The sequence below is a fragment of the Lepidochelys kempii genome, chromosome 5 (assembly GCF_965140285.1).
Source record: "Lepidochelys kempii isolate rLepKem1 chromosome 5, rLepKem1.hap1, whole genome shotgun sequence".
In the NCBI taxonomy this organism is placed as follows: domain Eukaryota; kingdom Metazoa; phylum Chordata; order Testudines; family Cheloniidae; genus Lepidochelys; species Lepidochelys kempii.
The window spans coordinates 101,096,163-101,123,824 of NC_136384.1; the positions used below are offsets into that span (position 1 = coordinate 101,096,163).

At 42.9% G+C, this 27,662-nt stretch overlaps 1 protein-coding gene across 4 annotated transcripts in view; it reads left to right on the top strand.

Moving 5' to 3' along the window:
* KANK1 (KN motif and ankyrin repeat domains 1) overlaps window positions 1-27,662 on the top strand; it is a 170,750-nt gene that overhangs the window by 102,203 nt on the left and 40,885 nt on the right. For all 4 annotated transcript variants that reach the window (XM_073345218.2, XM_073345217.2, XM_073345219.2 and 1 more), the window contains one exon: window positions 6,825-6,941. In XM_073345218.2, the coding sequence (XP_073201319.1) occupies window positions 6,905-6,941 (37 nt within the window). In that variant the 5' untranslated portion in view covers window positions 6,825-6,904. The remainder of the gene's footprint in view (window positions 1-6,824; window positions 6,942-27,662) is intronic.

A 27,662-nucleotide genomic window follows, 5' to 3' on the forward strand; every position in this document is an offset into this window, starting at 1 on the left:
TAGCTGTGGCACTCAGAGGGGAAAGGGAGAGGGAGGGGGTGAGTTTAAAAATCCACACCCCTGACCAACATAGCTAGCCTGACCTAACTCCTGGTGTAGACACGGTTAGGTCAATGAAAGAATGTTTCCATTGTGGTGGCTGCTGTCGCTCAGGGAGGTGGTGTTCCTACAACAGAAAACCCCTTCTATCTCCTTATGCTGCAGCTATGCTGTGGGGTTCAGCTACATTTGAAGCAGTGTGTGACAAAGTTCCTGCTCTACCTTGGTGGGTCTTGCGCTTATTGGTGGATTTGCTCGCCTTGGAGCTTCACAGCAGCCCTCAGCTTGGCCGTTTTTCTGAACCCACAGTCCAGGTCGACGACTCCTGTGTCTGACCAGGAGTTGGGAGGATCTGGGGGGAACCCGGGCCCGCCCTCTACTCCGGGTTCCAGCCCAGGGCCCTGTGGAATGCAGCTGTCTAGAGTGCCTCGTGGAACAGCTGTGCGACAGCTACAACTCCCTGGGCTACTTCCCCATGGCCTCCTCCCAACACCTTCTTTATCCTCACCATAGGACCTTCCTCCTGGTGTCTGATAATGCTTGTACACCTCAGTCCTCCAACAGTCCACGTTCTCACTCTCAGCTTAAAAACCCAGGTGCCCTGATTAGCCTGCCTTAATTGATTCTAGCAGCTTCTTGATTGGTTGCAGTTGTTCTAATCAGCCTGTCTTAATTGTCTCCAGAAGGTTCCTGATTATTCTGGAACCTTTCCTGTTACCATACCCAGGGGAAAGGGACCTACTTAGCTTGGGGCTAATATATCTGCCTTCTATTACTATCTTATAGCCATCTGGCCCGGCCCTGTCACATGTGATTTTAGGGCACAACATACAGTTTTTGTATCACTTGAATCATGTATGTTTAAACACCAATGCAGTTCAAGTGGTACAACCCCCAGTGCGGATGCAGTTATACCAGTATAAGTAGAGCTCTGCATGGATACACATTTATATCTGTGGATGCGGATATAAATTGGAATCTGCTTAACTGCAGGGCTCTCCCAGGAACCACAGCGGCAAAAGTAGCAGAACGTGGGGCCGCCGCTCCCACAAGCCAGTGCCCCACACCAGAGGAGCTGCTGGTGTGGCTGCACCGACCCTAAACAGGAGACGCAGACAGCTGCGTGGAAGGGACAGAAGCAGGGTTGGGAGCGGTACAGCTGCTCCAGGGGAGCTGACGGCACAGGGCGCTGGCTCCTGGGAGCGGTGGCCCCACGTTCTGCTCCTTTCGCTGCTGTGGTTTCTGGGAGAGCCCTGCGGTTCCGCGGATATAAATTTGTATCCATGCAGGGCTCTAAGTATAAGGGGAAGGGGAGGAGCGGGCGTGTTATACTTTATAGCTATCTGACTACACCTGTATAACTGGTAAAACTTTCCTGTCTTACCAGTTATACAGGTGTAGTCAGATAGCTATAAAGTATAACATGCCCGCTCCTCCCCTTCCTCTTCCCCCCCCGACACTTTTTATTCTGATGTAAAAGTGGGGGAGAACATGGGGGTTGGTTTATCTTAAACCCCTTCCCAAGTACTGTAAACTAAACTGAAAAAGGCCCTTTTTTATACTGGATTAAGACCATCGCCTATGGGGAGAGGAGGGAGTGTTATACCTCAGTAACACTAATTGGCCTAATTTCATGCCTGAGCCTATATCATAAAAGCTTTTCCACGTAGAAAAGACCGAAAAGTGTGCTTATATTGTGCATAGACAAGACCGCGCTAATTAGGCCTCAATTGGAGTATTGTGTCCAGTTCTGGGCACCTCATTTCAGGAAAGATGTGAACAAATTGGAGCAAGTCCAGAGAAGAGCAACAAAAATTATTAAAGTTCTAGAATACATGACCTATGAAGGAACACTGAAAAAACTGGCTTTGTTTAGTTTGGAAAAGAGAAGACTGAGAGGGGACATAAGTTTTCAAGTACATGAAAGGTTGTTACGAGGAGGCGGGAGAAAACTTGTTCTTAACCTCTGAGGATAGCACAAGAAGCAGTGGGCTTAAATTGCAGCAAGTGAGGTTTAGGTTGGACATTAGGAAAAACTTCCTAACTGTTAGGGTGGGTAAGCACTGGAATAAATTGCCTAGGGAGGTGGTGGAATCTCCATCATTGGAGATTTTTAAGAGCAGGTTAGACAAATACCTGTCAGGGATGATCTAGATGATAGTTAGTCCTGCCATGAGTGCAGGGAACTGGACTAGAAGATCTCTCAAGGTCCCTTCCACTCCTATGATTCTAAGACCTCAGAGCTCCTCAACAGATGTTTGCTTTGGATTTCCTTGATACAGATTCAAACTGAATGGAAAGCTGCAAATTGACATTGTCTGTGTTAACAAAGAACAGGATGCCTGATATTGCAATGAATATATTAGAAGCTGATAACTTTAAGCTTAAACATGCAGCATGGCAAGCTAAAAGTTGTCTTTTTTTATTGACAAACTTTTCATGGAGCTTACAGTATCTAAGGTATCCTAAATACAGAGGTGAACGCTGTGCAGTTGGAAGATGGAACAGTGCTCTAGGTTTTGTTCTTTGGGAGGAAAATGGTTATACTTTATTAAAAGCTTTCATATTTTAAACATTGGCCCTCACTGCAAATTTGACAAATTGGATGCATTTTCTTTTGTCCGCTGTGCTTGTTGATTCAGAAATCTGATATCCTGTTATGACTGACATTTAACTACAACAGGCCACATCTGGGACCTCAGAAGCTGTGTGTGTTTGCTTTGCAGGCTGTCTAGGATGCTTTCATTATTATTTTGTGATCATAACCTTTGTTCATTTCGCCCATATAACAACTTTTTCACTTCCCTGCTTATTACAGTATTGCCCTAGTCTGTAGTTCCTTCCACATAGGAGATCATAAATGGTAAACACTTGTTGCAGTGAGGTTCTTTTTGTTTCTCAGAAAATGGATGGCTAAGTCCGTTTATCCCTCTCTTTCTAGATATGCAACAATAAGATACATAAGCCCTATTGGGAAACAACATACTTGCATGCACGTCACAAGGGACAAATAATTGCTAACACAACTGTTGTAATTTTCACTAAATGTAAACAAGTGTGATTTGCCTGTTTCGTGCTTCAAATGAGTTTCTAAAGCATCATCTGATTTTTTGCTCATTCTGATTAGTGTTCTAAAACTTTACTCATGTAGCAAAGTATTTAAAACAAATGTAACTGGAAACATATGACTAGTTTACAGGGGACCTGTCAGTAGGGGGTCAAGGGAAGGTATTTGTGGGGAAAGTGGTGGTCGTGCTATATCTTGACTTTAGCAAAGCTTTTGATATGGTCTCCCACAGTATTCTTGCCAGCAAGTTAAAGAAGTATGGGTTGGATGAATGGACTATAAGGTGGATAGAAAGCTGGCTAGATTGTCGGGCTCAATGGGTAGTGATCAACGGCTCGATGTCTAGCTGGCAGCCGGTATCAAGCAGGGTGCCCCAGGGGTTAGTCCTAGGGCCAGTTTTGTTCAACATCTTCATTAATGATCTGGATGATGGGATGGATTGCACCCTCAGCAAGTTCGCTGATGACACTAAGCTGTGGGGAGAGGTAAATACTCTGGAGGGCAGGGATAGGGTCCAGAGTGACCTAGACAAATTGGAGGATTGAGCTAAAAGAAATCTGATAGGGTTCAACAAGGACAAGTGCAGAGTCCTGCACTTAGGATGGAAGAATCCCATGTACTGCTACAGACTGGGGAACTACTGCCTAAGCAGCAGAAAAGGACCTGGGGATTACAGTGGACAAGAAGCTGGATATGAGTCAACAGTGTGCCCTTGTTGCCAAGAAGGCTAACGACCTATGGGGCTGAATTAGTAGGAGCATTGCCAGTAGATCGAGGTGAGTATTCTGGAGTATTGCGTCCAGTTTTGGGTCTGCTACTACAGAAAGGATGTGGACAAATTGGAGAGAGTCCAGCAAAGGGCAATGAAAATGATTAGGGGGCTGGGGCACATGACTTATGAGGAGAGGCTGAGGGAACTGGGCTTATATTTAGTCTGCAGAAGAGAAGAGCAAGGGGGGATTTGATAGCAGCCTTCAACTATCTGAAGGGGGGTTCCAAAAAGGATGGAACTAGGCTGTTCTCAGTGGTGGCAGATGACAGAACAAGGAGCAATGATCTCAAGTTGCAGTGGGAGAGGTCTAGGTTGGATATTAAGAAACACTATTTCACTAGGAAGGTGGTGAAGCACTGGAATGTGTTTCCTAGGGAGGTGGTGGAATCTCCATCCTTAGAGGTTTTTAAGGCCCGGCTTGACAAAGCCCTGGCTGGGATGATTTAGTTAGGATTGGTCCTGCTTTGAGCAGGGGGTTGGACTAGATGACCTCCTGAGGTCTCTTCCAACCCTAATCTTCTATGATTCTACTCCAAACTCCACCCATTGGAGACGACAAAATGAGATGACACTCTCAGATTGTGCAGATGTTAAAAATATGATCACACATGCTGTGCTCTTTTTGGTTTCTCCCCCTTACTGGAGTTCTAATACATCCATTGGCTTTGCTGGGTTCCTCTGTGGGACTCAGTCAGATGCCCTGCTGAACTTCTGCTGGCTTGGCTCCTCCTTAGCTGGGGCCTGGGAGGGAATAAGTGGTGGTACTCTTGCTAAACCTACTCAACTTGTGGGGCCAAAATAACCCGAGCACACAGAGTAAATTGTGTAGATTTTGGTAAGAGTCTCCCCTCTCCTCCCCTTTAATATACCTTGATGAGTAGCAAAATAGCTAACCATGTTGACCTCTAAATTATCATCACTGGCACTTATTGAAGTGAATGGAATACCTCACCTTACAGCTATTTGTTCCAAAAAGAAAAGGAGTACTTGTGGCACCTTAGAGACTAACCAATTTATTTGAGCATAAGCTTTCGTGAGCTACAGCTCACTTCATCGGATGCATGTAGTGGAAAATACAGAGGGGAAATTTTATATACACAGAGAACATGAAACAATGGGTGTTACCATACACACACTGTAACCAGAGTACTTGTGGCACCTTAGAGACTAACCAATTTATTTGAGCATGAGCTTTCGTGAGCTACAGCTTACTTCATCGGATGCATGCCGTGGAAACTGCAGCAGACTTTATTTATACACAGAGAATATGAAAAATACCTCCTCCCACCCCACTGTTCTGCTGGTAATAGCTTATCTAAAGTGATCATCAGGTGGGCCATTTCCAGCACAAATCCAGGTTTTCTCACCCTCCACCCCCTCACACAAATTCACTCTCCTGCTGGTAGAATACAGACTAACACGGCTGTTACTCTGAAACCTATTTGTTCCATGCAGTGGTGTTGTAGCCGTGTGGCTCTCAGGATGTTAGAGATACTACCTCATCCGCCCTATCTCTCTAGCTGTTGTTTCAGGCTGTCTGCAAACTCAGTTACCTCTATATCAGTGGTTCCCAAACTTGTTCCGCCGCTTGTGCAGGGAAAGCCCTTGGTGGGCCGGCCGGTTTGTTTACCTGCCGCGTCCGCAGGTTCGGCTGATCGCGGCTCCCACTGGCCGCGGTTCACTGTTCCAGGCCAATGGGAGCTGCTGGAAGCGGCGTGGGCCGAGGGACGTACTGGCTGCCGCTTCCAACAGCTCCCATTGGCCTGGAGCAGCGAACCACAGCCAGTGGGAGCCACCATTGGCTGATCCTGCGGACGCGGCAGGTAAACAAACCGGCTGGCTCGCCAGGGGCTTTCCCTGCACAAGTGGTGGAACAAGTTTGGGAACCACTGCTCTATATCATTGGCACTTTGGTCACGTTTTCTTCACAAACATAACAGCTAGAGAGATGTTTCTTACCCTCCCCCCCGCTCCCTCCCACCCCACCCCGCAAAAAGCTGAAATTATAGAACCAGAAGGCAGTATGGGAGAGGAGACAGAATGCTATTCCAGCCCTGGCCCTCAGGTTAAAATTAATGGCCCAGATCTTCTGCCGCAGCCAAGGAGGGCGTTTGCAACTGAGGGGGGGCCCAGAATGGACAGCCAGCTTTAAGCCACTTTTGCGCTTTATTGAATCTGCTGTGCATTAGGCTGGTCTCCGGTGTAAATCCTTCCTAACTTGGTACATTTACCCAGGTTCCCAAGGCATCCATATGGCATGGGTGATTAGCAGTGGGTAGGGGTATCCCTACCTCACATGTCTCCTGGCCACCTCTCCTGTGCTGAGACATGTAGGATCCTCTTTTAGGCTACATCTGCACTGAGAAATTTCAGTCATTCTCCCACAGTTTGTCTAGCACAGGTGCAGCTGCACTGATGCCAGCAACTGTGGGAGCTCTAGCATTCATGTGCTCTAGGTGTTTTTACCACCAGGTTATCTAACCCTGCTTAGACAATGGTGATAAAAATCACCTGCTCGGTCGACACCCTTCCCGCCGTTGTCAGCACTGATGTTGCTACTCTGGTGCTAGACCAGCATGGGAAAATTGCTAAAAATCCTGTGTAGACAAAGCAGTTAGAAATCCTAATGCTTATATTTTAACCCTGAGTCCACATTGCATAGTGGTCCTGTTTATAGTAGATCATGTGTTGGCAACACCTAGGCTTCGGCCTATCCCACCTGACAAGCCAGCCAACTTTGAATTAAAACACCACCGTGCTTGAGATAAGGGTATCTTGGGTGGACTGGACTCCAATCAAGGGCAACATGCAAGTTAACTTTTTACTGAAGATAAGCCCTCGGACACTCAAAATGATCAGCTATTGGATCTATATACTGAAAAGGAGACTCCATACAGTGCTGTCTAAAACTGTCAAATTTTAACTGCCTTTTTCTTGTTGTTTCAGGTTGCATGTCTGGTTGGACTTGATGCATGAAATTTGCATGACTCCTAACAACATATTTCTGGATTTGTCAGTGAACAAACATGGCCTACCCAGCGAATATTAGTGGCAGTACCTCAGGTAACTAACTTTGGGACGCTTTTCCCTATTGCGTTGTGTTTTTAAACTCTCTTTCTATAAAATTGTGAATCTGTGAGAAAGATCAAGGTGCAAATGACTCTAAACAAATATTTCAAAGTGTTTTCCTGATAGATGAATGTTTGTTTTTTTTCTCCTTAGTTATTTTTGTTTCCTCTTTTGAGGTATTTTGCAAATAGCTCTCCTAGCTTGAACATACGAACTAAGGTTCTAGTGACAGATCCTCACCTGGTGTAAATCAGCCTAGCTGCACGGAAGTAACTGCACTGCACTAGTTTGCACTAGAGGTGGATCTGCCTCATAGAGTTTCACTGCAGAAAAACAAATGGATATTATGCTATAGTTGTAGTGGAGTTTTAGGCCTGAAGAGCTCTCATGTGTGACATCGGAAGCCTATGGTGTTAAACATCCCTTATGTGTCTAACTATACTTCTTTTGGTTTCCACCATCATTTAGAATAAATTTTAATTATTCATTTTACTTTCCCTTCTTTGGGCTATGAAGATCCATGCACATTTATTTGGGTCTCGGTACTCTTTAAAATTTGAGTCCAAGGGATGTTCAAGGGTTATTGATAAGGCTGATAGATCAGAAGGGGTCAGAGATTAGAGGACAGTTGATAAAAGTGCTACAGCGCTTTTCCTCACTGTTATGTCAATATTTTCTTGCTCTCTGGGGCATTCCACAAACATGACTTTAGCATACTACGGGCAGGCCTTCAGCACGGACTACATGGAGAATTTCGGGTACAAGGCAGAAACTTTAACATCAATGCACTAAGTTTTTCTAATATATGTATGTATGTATGTATGCTTGCAGCATGGGCATGTAAATTGAGGTTTGGTTAGGTGGGAAGGGTGTTACGTTTTTTTCCCATGGCATTCATGTGAAACTGTAAACTTCTCTTTCTGGTGAGTCAAAAATCAAGTTCCTCTTATTTTAAAGATCATACAAAGTATTTACTGGACTCACACGTGCTTGTTGAAATGTAGTCTAATAGATATTGACAGGGACAGTATTTGTATTTGATACACATGTTGTTTGGCAATGTACAACTTTAGAAACTTCTGTTATAGGACTAGTATGAAATCCATAAGGTACTGGCTGCATCAGTTATATTTGCTATAGAATTTTGCTATAGAATTCATCAATACAAAGGACTAGAAAGTTTTCTCTCTGAGCAAAAAGGAGTGCAGTTGTCTTTGGTTGTGCAAAGAGATGAGAAAGGATGGCCCAATCCTAACAGACTGGTAGGATAGATGGAAAACTTTATTAAAAGTGAAGCTATCAGTAATTTCTGATAATTGTTTGTCACTGGTAAACTCAGCCTTAAAACACAGTGATAGCAGAAACGACTTCATTTTAAAAAAATTTTATTTTGAAAAGATTGACCCACATTCAAGATTATCACATGGTAAGGGAGTGTTTTCTCTTGTTATATAAAGCAAAAAAGTTATATTGTGTGGGTGGGTAAAATTTTCTAAACATAAATACAAAGTTAATTTTTAAAAAGCTTTATAAAAGTCTTGCATTCTGAATTAGACACAAGAGTACAGGGTTAGCTCCTCACCCTCGCGTGTTTTGGCTTTTTTTTTTTTTTTAAATGCTCTTGATTCAGGCCAGGCAGAATTATTCACTCCTAAAAAATGTTTGGAATGTTCTGTATAGATTCAGTGCATCAGGCTTACTTTTGACTATAGCTAATTGACTTTTTAATTATTTGTATTGTAAAATTGTCTAATAACAGAAAATGGTGATAGTCTGTTGACACTTCAACTTATAAGAAGCTAAATGTTTGAAATGGGGATATATTAGTACAAGAATCTTTAGTTTTGAGACTGGTATGCAAATAGGACTCAATGCAGAGTAGAAACGGTTTGCTCCCTTACTAAGAGCAAGTATGATCAATTGGGTCAAAACAGAAAGTTAGGATGTGTACTGTTCCACTGCTTCATAAAGGACTGTCAGGACTTGTCTGCTTTATAAACCCTTGAGGCCACAGTTCTAATGTGTAACACTTAGTTTTGTATGTGCATGCTTCTCCAGTCCTTGAGTATTTCACAATGGGTTAAGCGCTGGACTACAGACATATATGATTTGCTATTCTGCTGTGCTGAGTGAGGAAGATTGCCTTTAACTCCTGCTCATCTGGGCGTTGGACATATTAAAGCAGGTTTCTTAATTGCACAGTGTTCTAAGAGGGAAAAGAAACTTCAGAGGTGGAGATTTTCTGCACACAATACCCTCTGAATCAGTTGTCATCAGGAAAAGAACTAGATAGATGTGTAATGAGCTTCAGCACTAGATTTATGCTACTTAAATAGTTTGACTGCTTTGAGCACAAATTCAACCATCATCATCTACAAGGTGATTAAAGAACAGTGCTTTGCTTTAGCTGCTAATTTACCAATGTGAGTACTGAGACTACTAAATGTGTATGCCTACTGTGTCCTTTTGTTTAATTTTCTGAATACTTGAGCCTGTCTGGTATACTACAGATTGGCAACTGCAGACAAGATCTTGAGGGAGTTTTCAGGTTTGTTTGTAGGAAAGGTTCACTCTATTTAGCATGTATATACAAGTACTCTGAGAACTTTTTTGAAAAATATGCATTGAAATGAAAATACATTTAGTTATAAATATTTTCTGTTTGTGCATGTGAGGCCATCTACAAAGCAAATGATAATTTTATCATGAAAGCTAGCTGTGAGAAAGGTTGTTGATTATAAATTTTAATAGTTCTTGTATATTTCAGCAAAGATGGTGTACTTTAAATATGGCTAATAAATAACTGGAACTGTAATGGAATTCAAACCTGTCTGTCAGTGGTTCAGTTTGCTGATAAATTACTAAAGTCAAGTTTTTAATTATTCCTCTTTTGGTTTTGTTGCACAGTATTCATCTGCATTACAAAAGTTTTTTTGCATGAACGATAAGCTTAGTTAATCATCCTCTGATGTTAAAGGAAATGAGTTTTTAATAGGGACTCGCTTTTAATTCTTGCTTTAGGTCTCACTAACATCAATGTATAGTCTGTTCAGGAGCCTAATTTGCTGCAGATGACCATGAGAGAGGTACATGGCTTTCTTTTCTCTTTACAGGAAATAAGTTTTCTGTTTTGTTTCACTGAGGATTCATGTGGGGCACTGAGTACTCTCAACTCTTCACTTTGTAGAAATCAGTCCTAAACTGGATTTGGGTTTCTGTGCTGACTGAATAGGTCTCTAAACTCAGTGGGTATGAAGGTGCTGGGGAAGTGCATAGCGGCCTAATGCACTTGTCAGAGCAGCTGCATGCAGCAGGCACTCAGTTGTGAATGTCATGCTTAAGTGGGGAGCTACGTGGAAGTTCGGCCTCAGTCAGTGTCCCTATACCAACCAGTGACTCTAAACAAAGTTCAAGCAACTGAAAGGCAGGACAGTTAAAATGATTATTTGTCAGATTAGTAACAGTGTCTTCACCACCCTCTGGGTTCAGTTTACAGCAAATATTACTTGGTTTATGAATCAGCCTTAATGGACACAGAAGCAATATTGTGTGACCCCACCGGCACTTTTGCAGTTAAGTCTATCAAGGTTTTCACTAAACCCGTTAATGGAATGTCACAACTCGTCCTAGACTGAAACTTACAATATGGGGGGTTCCTTGGAAGTAATTCCAGTGCCCCTCACAGAAAAATCTTTAATGCTTTATTTTGAATACAAAAGTCTTGATTCTTTTAGCTGCTTTCTGATCTGTTTTAACTTAAACAAATTAGTTTTGGTTCAGGTACACTGATGAGCAACAAATCCCATAATATGAAAGGGGATTTACTAGTGCAATGAATACCCAAAAAATTACACTATCCCTTCAATGCAACAAAGCTAGAAAACACTGCTAGAGAATTGATCAAGGGGATCATGATTCAACCTTGTGCTCTCCTCAAAGACAAAGAGCGAAACTAATCATAATTCTTCTTACTGATACCTCTGCAAATTTGCATGTAGAGCTTGCAGAAGCATGCCATGCACCTATGCTTAGGAAGGAAAATACCTTTCCTGCAACCCAAAGTCAATTTGAGAGGAACTGTTAAAATTTTAAAGGCATCCTTGTATTGCTGTGCAATAGGTAAAGCCACAGGAATCTGTATAATAATATGGTAGCATTGGCTATGGGGTATGTACCCCACAAATGCTGTGAATGGTTTAATATGGGCCTGAGAAGCCAATTAACCCACCTGCTTGTGTAACGCCAACAGACCCCGGTTGTCAGCGGGAAGGATCAAACTGGGGTCTCTGAAGCATAGTGCATGAACTTCTATCACATGAGCTAAAAGCCAGTCCCCTGTTAGCTAAGGCTGTAGAGCAGACTCATTTTATCTCTCTCTCTAAGTGGTCTCAGTGCCACTAGATGGGACAGAGCACCACACTCAGAAGGTCTGTGGGTTACACTTTCACCCGTTTGAAAGGGACAGGCCTACCTAGAGAGAACGCCCAGCTGAAGAAGAGCTGGTTTGCTTTCCCCTTAAAGAGCTGGGTGAGCCCAGTTCGAGGAGGAGACCCAGAGGAGTGGAGGTGGAGAGTTCTCTCCCTCTGGGAAGCAGCCCAAAAGAAGGCTGTGAAGCAGAGAAGAACTGACAAGATTCTCAAGCTGGAAGCTTCACTAGAGATAAGGGCTTTGGAAAGCTGTAGCCGTTCTGAACCCCTGAGTGAGGGGAGGTATATCCCAGCCACTAGGCTGTGGGCTTGATCCAGGCACAGAAGCCCGTGGTTAGACAGGAGGACAGTCTAGAGCAGCAGAGATTCCTGAGGAGGTGGCTGCCAGCTGTGCCCAGCTGGGCTTAAGGTTTGGTTTGTATACATTTGTTGGACTTTTTAAAGGACTCTGTGGCCTTGGAAGGGGCCTGGTCTGGCTGGAGGGTCAGGACACGCCTATGACTAGAGCAGGACAATGGAGGGGCACTGAGGCACAGCTGCCCCAGTGCCACATCCAGCCAGGAGGGGACGTGTTGGGGCAGCAATTTTGCCACAGCCCAAATCAATTTATTCTTTGCTTTTAATCTTTTTTTCTGGTGGGGGTTTGAATGTCTTTAGTTTTTCCATTGTCATATGCAGTGTTGTTCCCAGATAAGTCCCATGATATTAGAGAGACAAGGTGAGCGAGGTAATATCTTTTATTGGATCAACTTCTGTTAGTGAGAGACACAAGCTTTTGAGCCACTCAGAGCTCTTCCAATAAAAGATATTACTTCACCTTCCTTGTCTCTCTGTATTTTTTCCTTCCGGCTAAATTTTTTCTATAACTTTTCATTGTTTTTAGAATATTTTTCCTCTAAAAACCTCTTTCCAAAAGATGTGGAGATTTTCCAAACTTATCTGACCTTCTTCCTTGCCTGTTTTACTTTCAGTGCAAGGTTTTCTGTCTCAGGTATTTACAGGGCCCTATTGCTGTAGAATCAGAGTGCCTCAGTCTTAATGTTAGTACTCAGCTCTGTAGTCTGATTTGGAACACCACTTAAGTGATGTTTCAAATCAGACTACAGAGCTGAGCACTAACAGTGAACCAGAGAAAAAGAAGAAGAAGCTGAAAAAATAGCTGCATTCAAGCACCTAATAAATAAATCAGTCTTAATGTAGTTATCTTCACAGCCCCTGGGAGGGAAGGAAGTGCTGTTATCTCCATTTTACAGATAGAAAACTAAGGTACAGAGAGATCAAGTGATATATGCAAGGTCACACAGGAGGCCTGTGGTTGAGCAGGTAATTACACTTAGATCTCCCATGTCTTGGGCTAGAGCCCTATCCGCTGGATCATCCTTCCTCTTCCTCCTTTCCCTTTCCCCCTCTCCTTTTTCTGCTCCATGCCCACTTTCCAGTCTTCTTGGGATTGGAGCTGGAGCACAGGTGTTGTATACTCTCCTGGGTGTGGTAAATTAATTGGAGGGTTGTCTTCTACATGCAAGTGAGCTGAAAGCTCTGAGAATATGGATTAGATCCTGTATTGAATCTTTTTTGGTTGAGTGAAATTTTAAATATAATCCCCCAACTGACTTTCCTCCATACGTAGAGGAATATACCCTCGGAGCATTCAGTGTAATCCAGTGAGAGTTAATGATGGGTAACCTTAAAAAGGTTTGGAGACCTACTTCATATAAGCAACCAAGCCTTTATTTAGAGCTCTAGAGTACAGGCTTCCAAACAGCAGCTTATCAGGTTCCCCTGACTTTATTTATATTTAATTTTAAATATTGAAATCTGATAGTCAGCTAGCTCTCAAATACAACTGATCGAGGTTCCCCGACTCTAAAGGGAAAACAGTAAAAACTACCAGCCCACTTGGCAGTGTTTGTTCTCTAATGGCTTAATCCAACACCCACTGAAATCTCACATTGACTTGAGCAGGACATGGATTCAAGCCCTAGGTTTTAGAGACCTGATTTTGCAGGAGCACGCTGGCACATTCTAGATTTAAAGGGGCAGCAGGGCACAAGTAGTGCATGAGGAAAAGAGTAGCCAGCTCTACAGGAATAAACTGTACTAAAGGTTTGGGAAAGTGTTGCCAACTCTTGTGATTTTTATTCCAAGTCTTGGGAGTTTTTCTAAAAGCTCCATCTCTTGGGATCATCTGATTGGGAGAATCTCTGCTTACTTTTTTTAATAAAAAAATAATCATAATAAAGTTTCAAGCCCTCATGGTTGCAAAAAGAGGCTTGAAAATTTGAACCATAAAGGTACCCAATGCCAAAAAGAATCTAGCATTACTTTTTAAATCTCATCTGTTGGGCTCTATAACAGTGTATAATTGATCAGCCATTGATTAAAACGTCTATTAATCATTTATTAAGCCTTTACATTAAGGCTACATTTACAAAGTATGGCTATTTTAAAGGAACATTTGCACTCTTTTTATCATGCAAAACTTCCCACTGATTTCTAGGAAATTTTACAAAATATTTATAGGCATGTTCTCCATTGCTTACAAGTTTGCTTGAGCTACCAAGGTATTTTTATGATAAATCATTACAGTAGCTTCCCTGGTTATTTTTTTAAGCCTACAGAAACTCCTCATAAAGAACCATGTACAACTAAGCACAAACCTCTGGCAGACCCTGCAGGGTCAGGACTTGTAATGTACGCTAGTTAAGGAGAAACTAGGTTGTAATAGAACTTTAGAGTGTTAATGGAATCTGTTGTGTGATGATTCTCTTAGGAAGGCAGTTGTTTTTCTTGTCATCTAGGTTAAAGTTAAAATACATAATTTTTTTGTGAATTTCAGCACTGAATTGAGATTAGCAGAAGTGAGTGTTCAAGAGCTTAGCAACTCAAGACATTTGGCTTCTGTAATGAAATCTGCAACTTCAGTACCATTTTTCACTAATATGAACATCATGGATGACCGCTGGGAATGGCAGGCATATAGACAACTGCTAGCATTCTTCTATGCTCCAGGGATGGTTTCCTGGAGAACAGGCTTTTCCAGAGTAGTGTTGCAGTGCTACTGATTCTGCAAATTTGAGTACCCTTAGTTCAAACTCCATAGTGTTTGCTTAGTGCGATTGTTATGAGCTAATCAGGTTCAGATGAGTTCATATTTTTGTTGAACCCAGTCACCCAACCAGTGCTGGTTTGGTTCAGTCAGACAGTGTGACTCACAGTATAAATATGTAGCTATGGCTTGCCTTTCCTTCAGCATTCAGAGTGCGATAGGCATGCATCCTGTCATGATTACAGTGAAAGAGAATAAATTGAATGCTTCCTCTTTTTTTGGCTACTGATTTGTCACCTTTGCTTCCAAGCAAGAGAACAGTGCTGAGTTGCTGCATCTCTTTCTGTGTTCCATGGATAGGCAGACTGCAGCAGTACCCGCAAAATTTATACAGCGGTACCTTATCAGTGCCTCACCTATGGAGATGTGCTGATTCACCTTGATGCACACCACTTTAAAACAAACTAGGGTGGAGACCTTGACATTAGTGGGGTGGAGGGTTGAATGCACCTCAAGCAGTTTCAACAGCACAATGTCATTACAAAACTTACCTACATTTTCATAGACCCAACATCTCTTACATAGCAATTCCAGATCTTCCTCAAGAGCAAATTTCAAACAATTCTGAATGGACACATGTTTTAATAGCTGACTACCTACCTGTCTATTTGGGGTGGATTTATATTAGTATCTTACACACTAATTATTTGACTCTAAGGGTGCTGTTGACACGACTGCATCCTCTCCAGCAATGTATTGTCATAGCATTAGCCTGACTTTGCGCATGCATTTCTGATAGACCACAAAGAGTCATAATGGGCAACGGCTTCTCTTTCCTGAGAGCTCTCACCGAAGGACTGGGGTCCCAGGACTCAGTCCTGATGTCTCTCTCCTCACCTGCCTCCACTTCCTATGAGTGTTGCTTCTCTCAAACTTCCCCAGTAATTTTACAAACAAATGTCATTAGTTGCTGATGACACTCTGGGCTTGTCTACACTTAAAATGCTGCAGCAGCTCAGCTGTAGTGCTTCAGTGAAGATGCCACCTACGCCGACGTGAAGGCTTCTCCCATGGGCATATCCATAGGTACTCCATCTCCCTGAGAGGTGGTAGCTATGTCAGCAAAGCCCTCCTGTCGACAGAGCACTGTCTACACTGGGAGCTAGACTGGTGTAACTGCATCGTTGCTCAGGGGTGTGGAAAATTCACACTCCCGAGCAGGGCCATCCTTACCCATACACAAAGCACACAGCTGCGTAGGGCATTTCCTGGTGCCCTGCGCAGCTGGATGCTGCTCCAGCCCCTGCTCTGGCTCTCCCCAGCCCCCCACCCCTGCTCTGCCCCAGCCCCGCCCCCACTCCCCTGAGGACTCCAGAAGCGGCCGGGCCTCACCGGTAAGTGGAGCAACCCAGCCCCAGCCTGCTCCACTCCCCTGGCTCCCAGCCGCGCCACCGGCGAGTGCTGGGGGGTGGTTCCCCCCTCCCCCCAAGCCTGGGAGCCAGGGGAGCAGAGCAGGCTGGGGCCGGGTCACTCCACTTCCTGCAGGAAGTGGCCAGGCCCCATCCCCCATGGAGGCCGGGGGCCAGCCCGGCCACTCCCGCAGAGGCCTGGGGCGGGGCCCCACACAGCCCCCTCCCCCCCACGGAGGTCTGGGGCCAGCCTCACCCCCCCCCCATGGAGGCCTGGGGCGGGGCCCCACACAGCTCCCCCGTGGAGGCCTGGGACCCCATGGGGGGGCTGCTTAGGGCACCAAAATACCTAGGGACAGCCCTGCTCCCGAGTGATGCAGTTATATTGACATAAGTTGCTTGTGTAGACCAAGCTCAGCTGTTTCTTCATGTGTGGATAATACCCTCCCAGATGTCCCTTTATTTGGGAGGAAATTGAAGTCTGGATGAAAAACAGCTGGCTGAAGATAAAGCCAGATAAGATGGTATTGATGCCAATAGGAGGGACAAAGCACTGTGAGAACTGACAGGATCAGTTACTTAACAGTCTATATCAGGGAGCATTGCAGCCAAGGTGGAGTGCAGTCTGTATCTTGTTGAATTGCTCATTTCTCCTGGACGCCCAAAATATCTAGACTGTCTCCAAATACCTTCTATCTTTGGTTAGCCAAAAGACTACTCCCCTTCCTCTCTAGTGTGGATTTACCTGTGGTCATCATCCTCTTCTCACTTCTCAGACTTCTGCTGTGTACTCTGCCTGGTCCTGACCATGAACGCTGCATGGAGATTGCAACTGGTCCTTCTTGTGTGGTCTGCCTCTTAACAGGATGAACTGGATCCCTCTCCGATTCTGAATCCAGTTAAAGATAAAGGTCCTTACATTCTAAAATCATTAATGGTCTTGGAACTAAAGTATCTGAACGACCACCTGTCCCCTATCCCCATCACAGAGGTTGTGATCAATAGAGGCATGGACGCTCACAGTGCCCGGTGTGAAACTTTGGATAATTTATGTGATTCTCACTTTCGTATGACACTATGGCTCAGATTCTACTCTCACTTAGACTAGCGTAAATCCAAAGTAACTCCACTGAAGTCGACAGAGTGGCTCAGATTCTACTCTCACTTAGACTAGCGTAAATCCAAAGTAACTCCACTGAAGTCAACAGAGTTACTCCAGATTTGCACTGATTTGAAAAAAAGAATCTGGCTCCGTGGTGAAGTGTGTTACATGTGTTTAACTCATTTGTTTCCATGAGGAATCTCGCACACACAGGAGACAGCAGTAGATGTGCATACCGTTGTCTCAGAGGAAGCACTAGAATAAACTCTCCTGAGACTTGCAGGGCGGGGAACAAAATCAGTGATGAGCTTTTACCACCTGACAATGTTAAGTGCAGATACAAGAGTCCCAAATCTTCTTGTATCCATTTGATACAAAAACATTTTTCTGGCACTGTTCTGTAGTATTCCTGACACTTTTCTCTGAGCTTCTCCTGGGAAAAGAGGTTGGGAATTATCTGTAGGATTGTCACTGTTTTCTAGCCTTTTTAAACCCATCAACTTAATGGAAGTAGTTTGTTTACAGCTTGTAATTTAGTGCCTGATATCTGAGTTTAATCTTGTTCCAGTTAATAATTCTGCAACAGAAATGAATGAAGGAATGTCCTTACTTGAGCTATTGTAATAATTTACTCACTCCACACCCTTTTGTGTAGTACATAAGACCAAAGATTACATAAAAACAGCCTCTACCAGATTTTGCTTTCTCAACAGTGCTAGGGAGTAAGTTAGTTCTCACACTGCATACGTCAGCATTACCCCCATATCTTGTAATCTTTCCTCCTAAAATGAAATTCCACTTTGCTCCCAATGGGATGTAACTTTGTATGTGAACATACTCATGCTTCCTTCTTCTTTCATCCAAATTTATAACTATCACAGTTATTGAAATAAATGGTTGAACTTGTTATCCATATGATACACATTACAGCACATGGTGCATAGAATAGTAGGAATGTCTGAATAACACAGTTCTTAGTTGGCTGGATAGACTTTAAATTACAGACTTCCTCCTGGAGACTTGTTCTGATGGATCCTGGTCTGAGCTTGGACACAACCAGTTTATTAGAGATCCCAAAATTCGGATTTAGAGTGACCGATGCTGGTGTTTCACATCCATCTCGCTTCATTTCTGTCCAGTTACAAACATCTAGACATCTTTTCCCTCCGAAGTGGACAGTATTGCTACTGCCCTGCTGATAACCCTTCCCTATTTGTCCTGTCGTTTGACTTTTTATGAATGTGACTTTTATTGCATTTTATTTTATTATACTACTGTACTGTACCCTATATGCTGTGTGTGGTAATTTACAGAGAACAAATATTTTGAATATGGAACTTTCTGGAGCTCCTCTTTCCTTTTCATTCACAATTTTTGCCTGCCTTATTTGAATAAACAGGAACTTCCTATGGTCAGTGAATAGATTACCTACCCCTAGAAATTTGCTTGAAAATCCACTTCACATGTGTTGTCCCAAAAGTTCATACTTGGCTGCCACATTGTTCAATATAGTCCACCGATCATCCATGCTCATAATAATATGCAGCCTTTGCATGTAATACGGTGGACTCCAAAGATACTTAATTCAATAAGATCTTCCAAAGGTATTGCAGGAAATTGTCATATCTGTCACAGGCATGGCAGCGAACATAGATGTGAAATTATTTTACATCTTTCCCTGGAAAAGCATTGTGGAAAAAGCCAGTGCATATTTTTCAGGGTTCAATAACTCATTCCTTCCTCACTGCAACTGTGGATTTTTTTTTTTTAAATTCCCACACACATACACATGTTAGTGTTAAGTGTCTCTGAACCTTTTACATAAAGGTGCTGTCACAGATCCACAAAGCATGCTATGACTCTGGCTTTTATACAGTCTCTGGAAGTGTACCCTTCTCGGTGCTAGGCCCTGAGGCTCTGCTTTATACAAGGGTGAAGCCCCCGTGGCTCTGCAACTCCGAGACTGAGGCTCTGGTTTCAGCACATCCGTTTATCACAATGGCTCCTTCCACAGGTCTAAAACTCTGCTGGAGACTTGCCCTCTTGTGAGCTCTTCAGCCAGCAGATGTGTTGCAGCGACACAGGACAGCCTGTTCAAAACATGATGCCACTTATTAGTCAACTGCAATACAGTATGTAGGGACATTGAGTTAGAAAGGTAAAGCAAAGCTTACCTGCACATGGGTGATCCAGCACAGTCCACCCGTCTCGCCCAGACTTCCAGGATTCCACCCCCTAGTTCATTCGTTAGCAGCATTCTTACTACAGTCTGCTAACATGTCTGTTCTTTATCTCAAGCTCCAGTCATGCTGTTTCCACATGTTCTGCCCACATTGCAGTTAATATCCAGTACTTCATCTTCCATTGTATCTCCAAGGTAACTCCATATATATGTTAACTGGTCTTGACAGACCATTCATACGCACCCCTACCTCAACCCAATGTCTATGTTGTGAACACCCAGTCACTTCGTTGCTTTCCCTCTGCTGTGTCCCAAGAAAGAAATTACCTCCTTCATTCCTAGTGGGTAACAATACAAAAGGAAATGGGGGAAACTGAGTCTTATACTTACTTTTCATAAGAACAGTCCAGAAATTTCCAATGTTCTCCACAGGTGTGCTCAGAGGGTGTCATGAGCAAAGATCATGTGGTATCTGAGTCAAAATATGATGAGCCATGACTATCCTGCTTACCGAAAAAAGGCCTGCACTGCATCTTATGGCATAACGGCCACTTCACCTTAAACGGTCCCTTGAAATATGTGTTAACTACTTATGCTAAACAATCTTATGCTAAACAACATTGCATACGTCTTATGGCTCAAATTAGTCTCCTCTCACTTAAACTGGCATTCTGGCTTCTGTAATAAAGACTCCTGCCAAGGTTTGTTTTAAAAGGTGACATTGAGCCATGAGTGCACAGCACTGGTCTGGTGTCAGAGCAATTACATTCTTGAAGGACACTCAGAAATTTTAAGGCCAGAATGGACCATCATGATCATCTAATCTGATCTCCTGCACATTGCAGGCCACAGGACCTCACCCACCACTCCTGTAACAGACCCCTAACCTCTGGCTGAGTTACTGAAGTCCTCAAATCATGGTGTAAAGACTTAAAGTTACAGAGAATTCACCATTTACACTAGTTTAAATCTGCAAGTGACCCATGTCTGATGCTTCAGAGGAAGGCAAACCTCCCCAACCCCACCTCACCCCCGGGTCTCTGCCATTCTGACCCGGGGGGAAATTCCTTCCTGATCCCAAATATGGCGTTGAGTTAGATCCTGAGCGTGTGGGCAAGACCCACCAGCCAGACACCTGGGAAGGAATTCTCTGTAGTAACTGGGAGCCCTCCCCGTCTAGTGTCCCATCCCGGTTGTTGGTGACATTTGCTGCTTGCAGTCGCAGATGGGCTACATGCCATCATAGGCAGTCTCATCATACCATACCCTCCATAAACTTATCAAGTTCAGTCTTTAGGTTCTCCCCTCCCCCCGCCAGCTCCCATTGGAAGTCTGTTCCAGAACTTAACGCCTCTGATGATTAGAAACCTTCACCTAATTTCAAGCCTTCTCTGTACCTGTTCCAGTTTGAATTCATCTTTCTTAAACATGGGAGACCAGAACTGCACACAGTCTTCCAGATGAGGTCTCACCAGTGCCTTGTATAACGGTACTAACACTTCACTGTCTCTACTGGAAATACCTCGCCTGATGCATCCTAGGTTTGTATTAGCCTTTTCCACACCCGCATCACATTGGCGGCTCATAGTCATCCTGTGAACAACCAATACAGCCAGGTCTTTTTGTTCTGTCACGTCGAACGGATACGTCCCCAGCTTATAGCAAAAATTCTTGTTGTTAGTCCCTAAATGCATGACCTTGTACTCTGCACTATTAAATTTCACCCTGTTTCTATTACTCCAGTTTACAAGAGTTTGAACAGGGGAATCATTAACAATATGCTAATAGCTCTAATCATTTATTGACACTAACTCCCCAGCTTGGCCATCAAAAGTGCATGCTCAGTTTATACAGGCATGTAAGTAAACTAAGTGGACATTTCATCACATAAAGAGTCATGTTTTCAGCTGTACTTCTCTATGGGCACATGCAAATTGATGTTTGCACATGCAACTAGAGTAGCGAAGTACCCAATCTGTTCACTTAAATTGTTATTTGCATACTTTAAAAGCAGTTTTTGCATGTGGAAGCTTAGAGGCTGAGTTAGGGCTGGCTGGAAAGGTAAACATAAATCTGCTTCGATCATTGGTATATCTGCTAAAGTTTAAAGTCTTTAAAAGCAATTATTTAAGACAAAAATACATATTTGACATTTTATACACTAAATAGGCACAAATTTTAGTGAGATGCTCCTTTTAAAAAGAGGTAGGAAATGGGGTATTCTGAACAACATTTTAAAAAGCGAGAACTTCATCTATATTTTTCCATCCGTGGTGGAATAAAGACCCTCTTGGACAAATGTCGGAGGTGAATCCTGTCCAGCTTGCACTTGGACCTGTGTCTCTTGCTCTGTCTGGTTTTTGTTTTGGAAGAGGGTGCGATATAGTCTGTTGTTCTATGAAGCCAGAATGGCCACCAATAGACACCTGTCTATACACTGGGTCCTCTGTTTTCTGCTGATAGATCAGGTTCTCAGTCATTAGTGCTGTTCTCTGGCTTTTTTTTTTTCCTTCCACTGTAAACAGTAGCTGAATGTTTTTGTTTGGCACCATAATAATCTGGAAGGCCAAGAGAGTGAATAAACACATAATCTCTGCCTTTGGTTTTAATATTCATTAGTCCAAATAGATGTCAACATGTGCAATCAACCTATGGATGAAATTCTGACACATTTGCAGATTTTTTTTTCTTCCCTTATGTTTATGGCAGAACTCTTGGGTCTGGTGAATTACTGAGAGAACTTTGAAGAAGGTCTATTATGGGTGTGTGATCTTGGATGGGAGAGTTCTCTGTCAGATGTCAAGCACTTGAAACCACAAAATAATTATAAGCAGATGGAACATGTGGGTACAGCTGCTGTTCTCTTTCCCTTTCCAAAATGCTTTGCTATCCTTTAATATGTGTTTTCATTACTCAGTTTTTTCCAAAAGAATTTTGACATCTTTTGATGCATACTTTTGAGCATAACTTCAAGTTTGGGGGGAAAGGAGGGAACTGTTTCATTTTCATGCATGTATTCTATTTTTATGATTTTTCCTGTATCCAACAAACTCCTATGGAAAAAAACTAAAGATGGGCTGTCCTATTTTTCTTTTACCAATCTTAAGAACCTGTTGCTCAAACTAGAGATTGTACTAATAGTTCAGAGGCTTCCTGTGAATTACTTTTTCTTAAATGAAATTGGTAACTGCTTGAAAGGGACAAATTTTAGGTCTGATTTCTCCCCAGGCAAGAATCCTGTAGAGAAGAACACTGAGAGCAGCATTCTACATGGAATGGGTGATGCAGGGTTTGGCCACCTTTCTAACTGGGACTATACTCTGGAGTACTGTAAAAACCAAATGTGGGCATGGTCCCAGCTGCCTACGTGCTGCTCAATTAGCTGTACACAATGAAGAGTGAGGGAGATTGTGCATTGACACATCAGCAAGAGGTGTTAGTTGTTTGGTTTCCACCCAAGATTTGGGCACATACTTCTGCTTATTACTATGGGCAAAATTTTGTTTACTCTGTCCAGATACTTATTGTTACTTCCTCCTTTCTTCTTGAATCAACTTTAGATCTGCTCTGCGTTCACCTGACAGTGGGATGACAGCTGGGAGAGGGCTGGGTTGCAGTATGTATACAGTGACCACCGGTATTTCAAGGAAATAAAAGACAATTGGACAAAGCTTATTTTTAAGAGACCACTCCCCCAAAAACATTTTTTCTTCATGTTAGAAAATCCTGGATTTATATTACAAGGGTGTGAGTCTACTCATGATCAATGCTTGAACAAATTCTTTTTCATCTTGTTAAATATTACTTTGCTCCTTACTGAATACAGGTTGATATTAGGCAACAAATACAGGATGTCCATTAAAATACAGCTCAGATAGTCTCCCTGCGGGCTAGTTGGGGGGGGGAGGGGCATTCATGTTGGTGTGTAGCAACTTTCATGTCAGCGTACACACACAACACTTGTACAAGGCCCATTTTCAACTGGGGCCGTGAGTCTACATTATACGTTCATGTCAGTGCGGTTGCACCAGTGCAAAAAATATTCATGTAGACCAGGCCTGAGCATGTGAGATGTGCAACATGACATACTGCTGCCTCTGTGGCACAAATGTAGTGACTAGAGCGCTGAGATTAACTCTCTGTTTTGGTTTGGTGGCAAAAAAACTTTAGCAAACGGAAAAGGAAAAAAACATAACGCGTTGTGCATTAAAACATTTAATTCAACCTGCAATGCAGTGTTTTGTTTGGTTTTTGAGCTTTTTTTTAACTTTTTAAAAATAAAATTCAAGTACATTTTTAAACAAAACAATTTTGTGTCAAAAAATTGAAATGTTGCATGTTGAAAGAAAACATGTCAATGTTTTAGGAATATTTTTTTTAACCCAAACCGTTCACCAAATTCTACATCAATTCACTAAATATTTCATGTGAGCTGAATCTGCATTTTTTGACAAAAGTTTTTTGGCTAAAAAATTTTCCTCACTTGTTGTCGTGACATCTCTCATTTTTGAGAGTAAAGTACAGCAGTAGGATCCAGTAAATAGAGGGCAGAGGCATTCAAACAGAAACTGGGAAAACACTACTGATACAATATTCTTCTAACACAGTTTTTAATGCTCAGCCTGCATGGGATGCTGCTGCGAGGGGTCTCCACTTCCCTTTTCTTCTAGAGCAGTGGTTGGCAACCTGCGGCCCCGCAGGCCATACACAGCCAGTCAGGGTAATCCGCTGGCGAGCCACAAGACAGTGTTTACATTGACCATCCGCAGGCACGTGCCTCTTCTCGCAGCTTCCATTGGCCGGGAACGGTGAACCACAGCCACTGGGACTTGCGGGCATCTGTGCCTGCGGACGGTCAGTTAAACACTGTCACGTTCGGACATTTGGAGGAACTTACTCTCTGCTGTTCACCACAGTTCCAGTCCCAGCTGACAGTAGAATGTATGGATGGGTATGGGTATCGTGTTTTACTGGTATGTATACCGTTCCATTGCTGGTGAGCCAGAGTATCATACCACTAGAGCAGAGGTTCTTAACCTTTTTGGGCTTAGGACCCACTTTGATTGCCTGTCGCTACCCAGTAAACAAGCTTTAGTGGGAAAAAAATCTGGATAACTAAATATTTCTTACCCACAATATATAATACACATTAATGTAATAAGTACACCATGTGTACCATAGCAGCAGCTCCTGTCCTATGGAGCTGGCTGGGCCATGCTCTTGGTTTCGTGATCTCAGAGATCACAGCACACCACAGGTTTGGCCTGATCCCTTTGATGGCGGCTAGCCATGTCAAATTTGTGTGAGTGGCATTGCAACTTTGTGTGCATGGGGTTTCAGTACCACTCACTCAGATTGGTGCAGCCGGAACCCCTTCCCCCACCCCCGTTATCATGACGGAGGGGTGGCTTAGCCAAACTCAAGCAGGGAGCCAAGCGCAGCCACCCCTGTGGGACCGGAGCCACACAAGCCACTGCTGCAACGTGAGTGTGGGGGCAGGCTCAGCAATTCCGCTTTCCCTGCCGACAGACTCACAGCATTGCCAGGTTAGATTTTTAAAAAAAAGAGCAAAATCAAATTTTAAAAGAAGCAGCTCAAGCCCAAAACAAGCTCAACCAACTCACTGCCCCTTTATAAAACAGATCTCGCTGCTCCATTACTTTAAAAAAAATACTACTCTGGTTATGTTATTACTACACCAGAACTTAGCATCTGCCTCGTGCTCTCATTTGTAAAGTGTCTGATGTCCATGTGCTGTGCAGGTGGCCACGGCCTGTCCCTGTCGCACCACTTAGCTGCCTGTGGCTACTGGGTGTTTTTCACACTCTTCTGTGTGTTGAGGAATTTCCAGCATGGTAGATGTACCCTGGAGAACTACACAAGGGAGTCCAGTGAAGCTGTGGAGCACATAGAGGCATTGTCCTAGACACGCTTCCCACATCCACTGTTCCTTTCCAGGGAAGAACAGAGTCTTCTCCCTGAATCCTACAGAGGCATAGAAAGGTTCTTTTTCCTTCCTTAACAATTGGGGGAGGGAGGAGCCTAACTTGGGAATCTTTGTTTAGTCAACCGGGGTTTGTTGTAGCGTAATCTTGTTCGGTTGATGTTTACAGTCTGCATTTTAGGCAGAGCTGAAAAGAGGCTTAGCTGAAAGATGCAGGAATCTCTTTAAGGGCTTGTCTACACTGGCGCTTTACAGCACTGCAACTTTCTCGCTCCGGTGTGAAAAAAACACCCCCCTAAGCGCAGCAAGTTTCAGCCCTGTAAAGCGCCAGTGTAGACAGTGCACCAGCGCTGGGAGCCGCACTCCCACCGCGGAGAGCTACGCCCCTCGTGGAAGTGGGTTTTTTTAGAGCACTGGGAGAGCTCTCTGCCACGGCAGCGCTTTAATGTTGTCAGAGTAGGCTAGCCCTAAGATGCTGTGAATTAAAATGTCTAGGCGGATTCCCAGTTACATTGACTTGAGTTTGGAGGGATATCATATCGCTATGAAACCAAATAAGCTTATGTATAATTTTAAAACAACTTGTCTCAATGAGAAAGGCACCAACTGTAGTTTGACCATTTCATTGAAGAAGAAAAATGCTTGTGTCTAATTTATATAGAAAGATTTTATTTTTATCCTTCAAATTATAAGTTGTATTAGACCAGAGTAAATAAAAGCAGAGTGCACTAGGATGATGGCAGCTACAATAGAGATAATTATTTGCCCAAATTATCTCTGTGTGTGTCTGTGTGTGTGTGACACAGAGAGATAGAGAGAGAGAGAGAGAGAGAAACCAACAGACAGCAGGGAGGAGAGGGGAATGAGTAAGAGAAATCATCACAGCTTTTCATTCTTTCCTAGTTTGACATCATCAGAAATATTTAGTCCTTTTTTGCTTATGTTTTAGTACAGTACGTTTGTCATTGTTTGTTTGTTTTTATAAATTTAAATCATTGTGAGGAGTAGTCCTCAGTGTCAATTATCACAGTCTATAATGCAAAGAAAAACATTGGAACTAAGCTTCTATGGCTGGCAGGCAGACTAGAATTTTGTCAGGAAATTCCAAAAGAGTATAAATAAATTCTCTGTAGCAAACCCTGGGCTCCTTGCCTGCTGATGTGTCAGGAGTACGCATTCCCTTTAAGGCTGAGGAAAAGTGTGCTTCAGACTTAATTTCCTGAAAACGAAATACTGAAACATTCAACAATTACCTCTTCGCGGAATGGTAAGTAAGGCTGTCAAATAGAGGAGAAGTTAGAGGGGAAAATGGATGTTAGCTTTGTTTGCCATTGGTAAAAAAAAAAAAAAAAAGAATTAAAAAAAATAAAATCCCCCCGGCAACTGGTTTAATTGAAAGCCAACCACCAAGTCCTGGTACATGCACATTAGTTGCATACATTCTTGCTGTGGTTTGGTCTGTTTGTTTTAACATAAAGTTTCAACTGTTCTCTTGGACAGGGTGGCATTGTGTTAGGCTGCACACTGAAGAAAGTTTGTGTTTATGGTTTGCGTCAACTCTGGACAGGGTTCTTGTTGTTTTTGCTGTCCTGTGTTTGTTACACACTGAGTAGTTAGTTTCTTGAAAGGATGCATATTTTCTGTTCAGAGATGTGCTTATATATCAGGGTACTTTTTATCTTCAGGTGCGTGAAGCACCAGACATACTTATATCAAGGTCTCGACAGCAGAAGTAGCAAAATCTCCTTTGGGTGGCTTGATTGTGCTGCTAGTGATCTACTTCTAAACCACTGTTTTCAGCTATTCATAATTTGCTCATAAAACTACCTTTTAGGCAGATATTTTATATACTTACTCTGGCTGATGCTTAACTTTATAAAAAAAATAAAGATTGAAAAAAGTCAGGTCAGCAGTTTGACCTATCCAAGTATGGAGAAAAGGTGTTTTTTGTTTTGTGGGGTTTTTTGTTTTGTTTGGTTGGTTTTTTTTGTCTTGTTCAAACAATGGTTCAGATATTTTGTTTTCAGATAATACAAATGGCTTTTGTTTTAAAGTATCAAATGCAGCACGTATCTAATCCCAAGTGAGGAATCTGTGCTGGATTTTCAAATGGAAAAACAAAGCTAAACTGTTTTTGAAATTGCATACTGAGTGCATGTAGAGTATATCACTTTTCTTACTGGCATGAGCACTTACCAAAAGTAGCTGTCCCAGTACTTACATGTGAAAATATTTGTGGAATCATTATTGGATAAGACAGGTTTTTTCCAGTTGACCTTACAGCTTCAGAGAGGGGTGACCTGGAAATGGGGGTCTCAGCAATAGTTTCATACAGTAAGCTTATATATCCTAAAGAGATTGGACACTTTCCTTATGGTGACCCTTTCCCTATAATAGTAACCCTGTTTAACTGTTCCCAACTGCTCACCTCTTCAGAGATTAATAAACTTAGAAAGGTAATGACATTATAAACTCAATCTGTTTCTCTGAGTACACAGCTGTGTCTGGGTAGGAGACAAATGCAGCTGCCTTTGCTTGAGTTTCAGCTGATGTAATTGATTGAAGTGTTGGTTTGAGGGTTAGGTTTGGGATATAGATATGG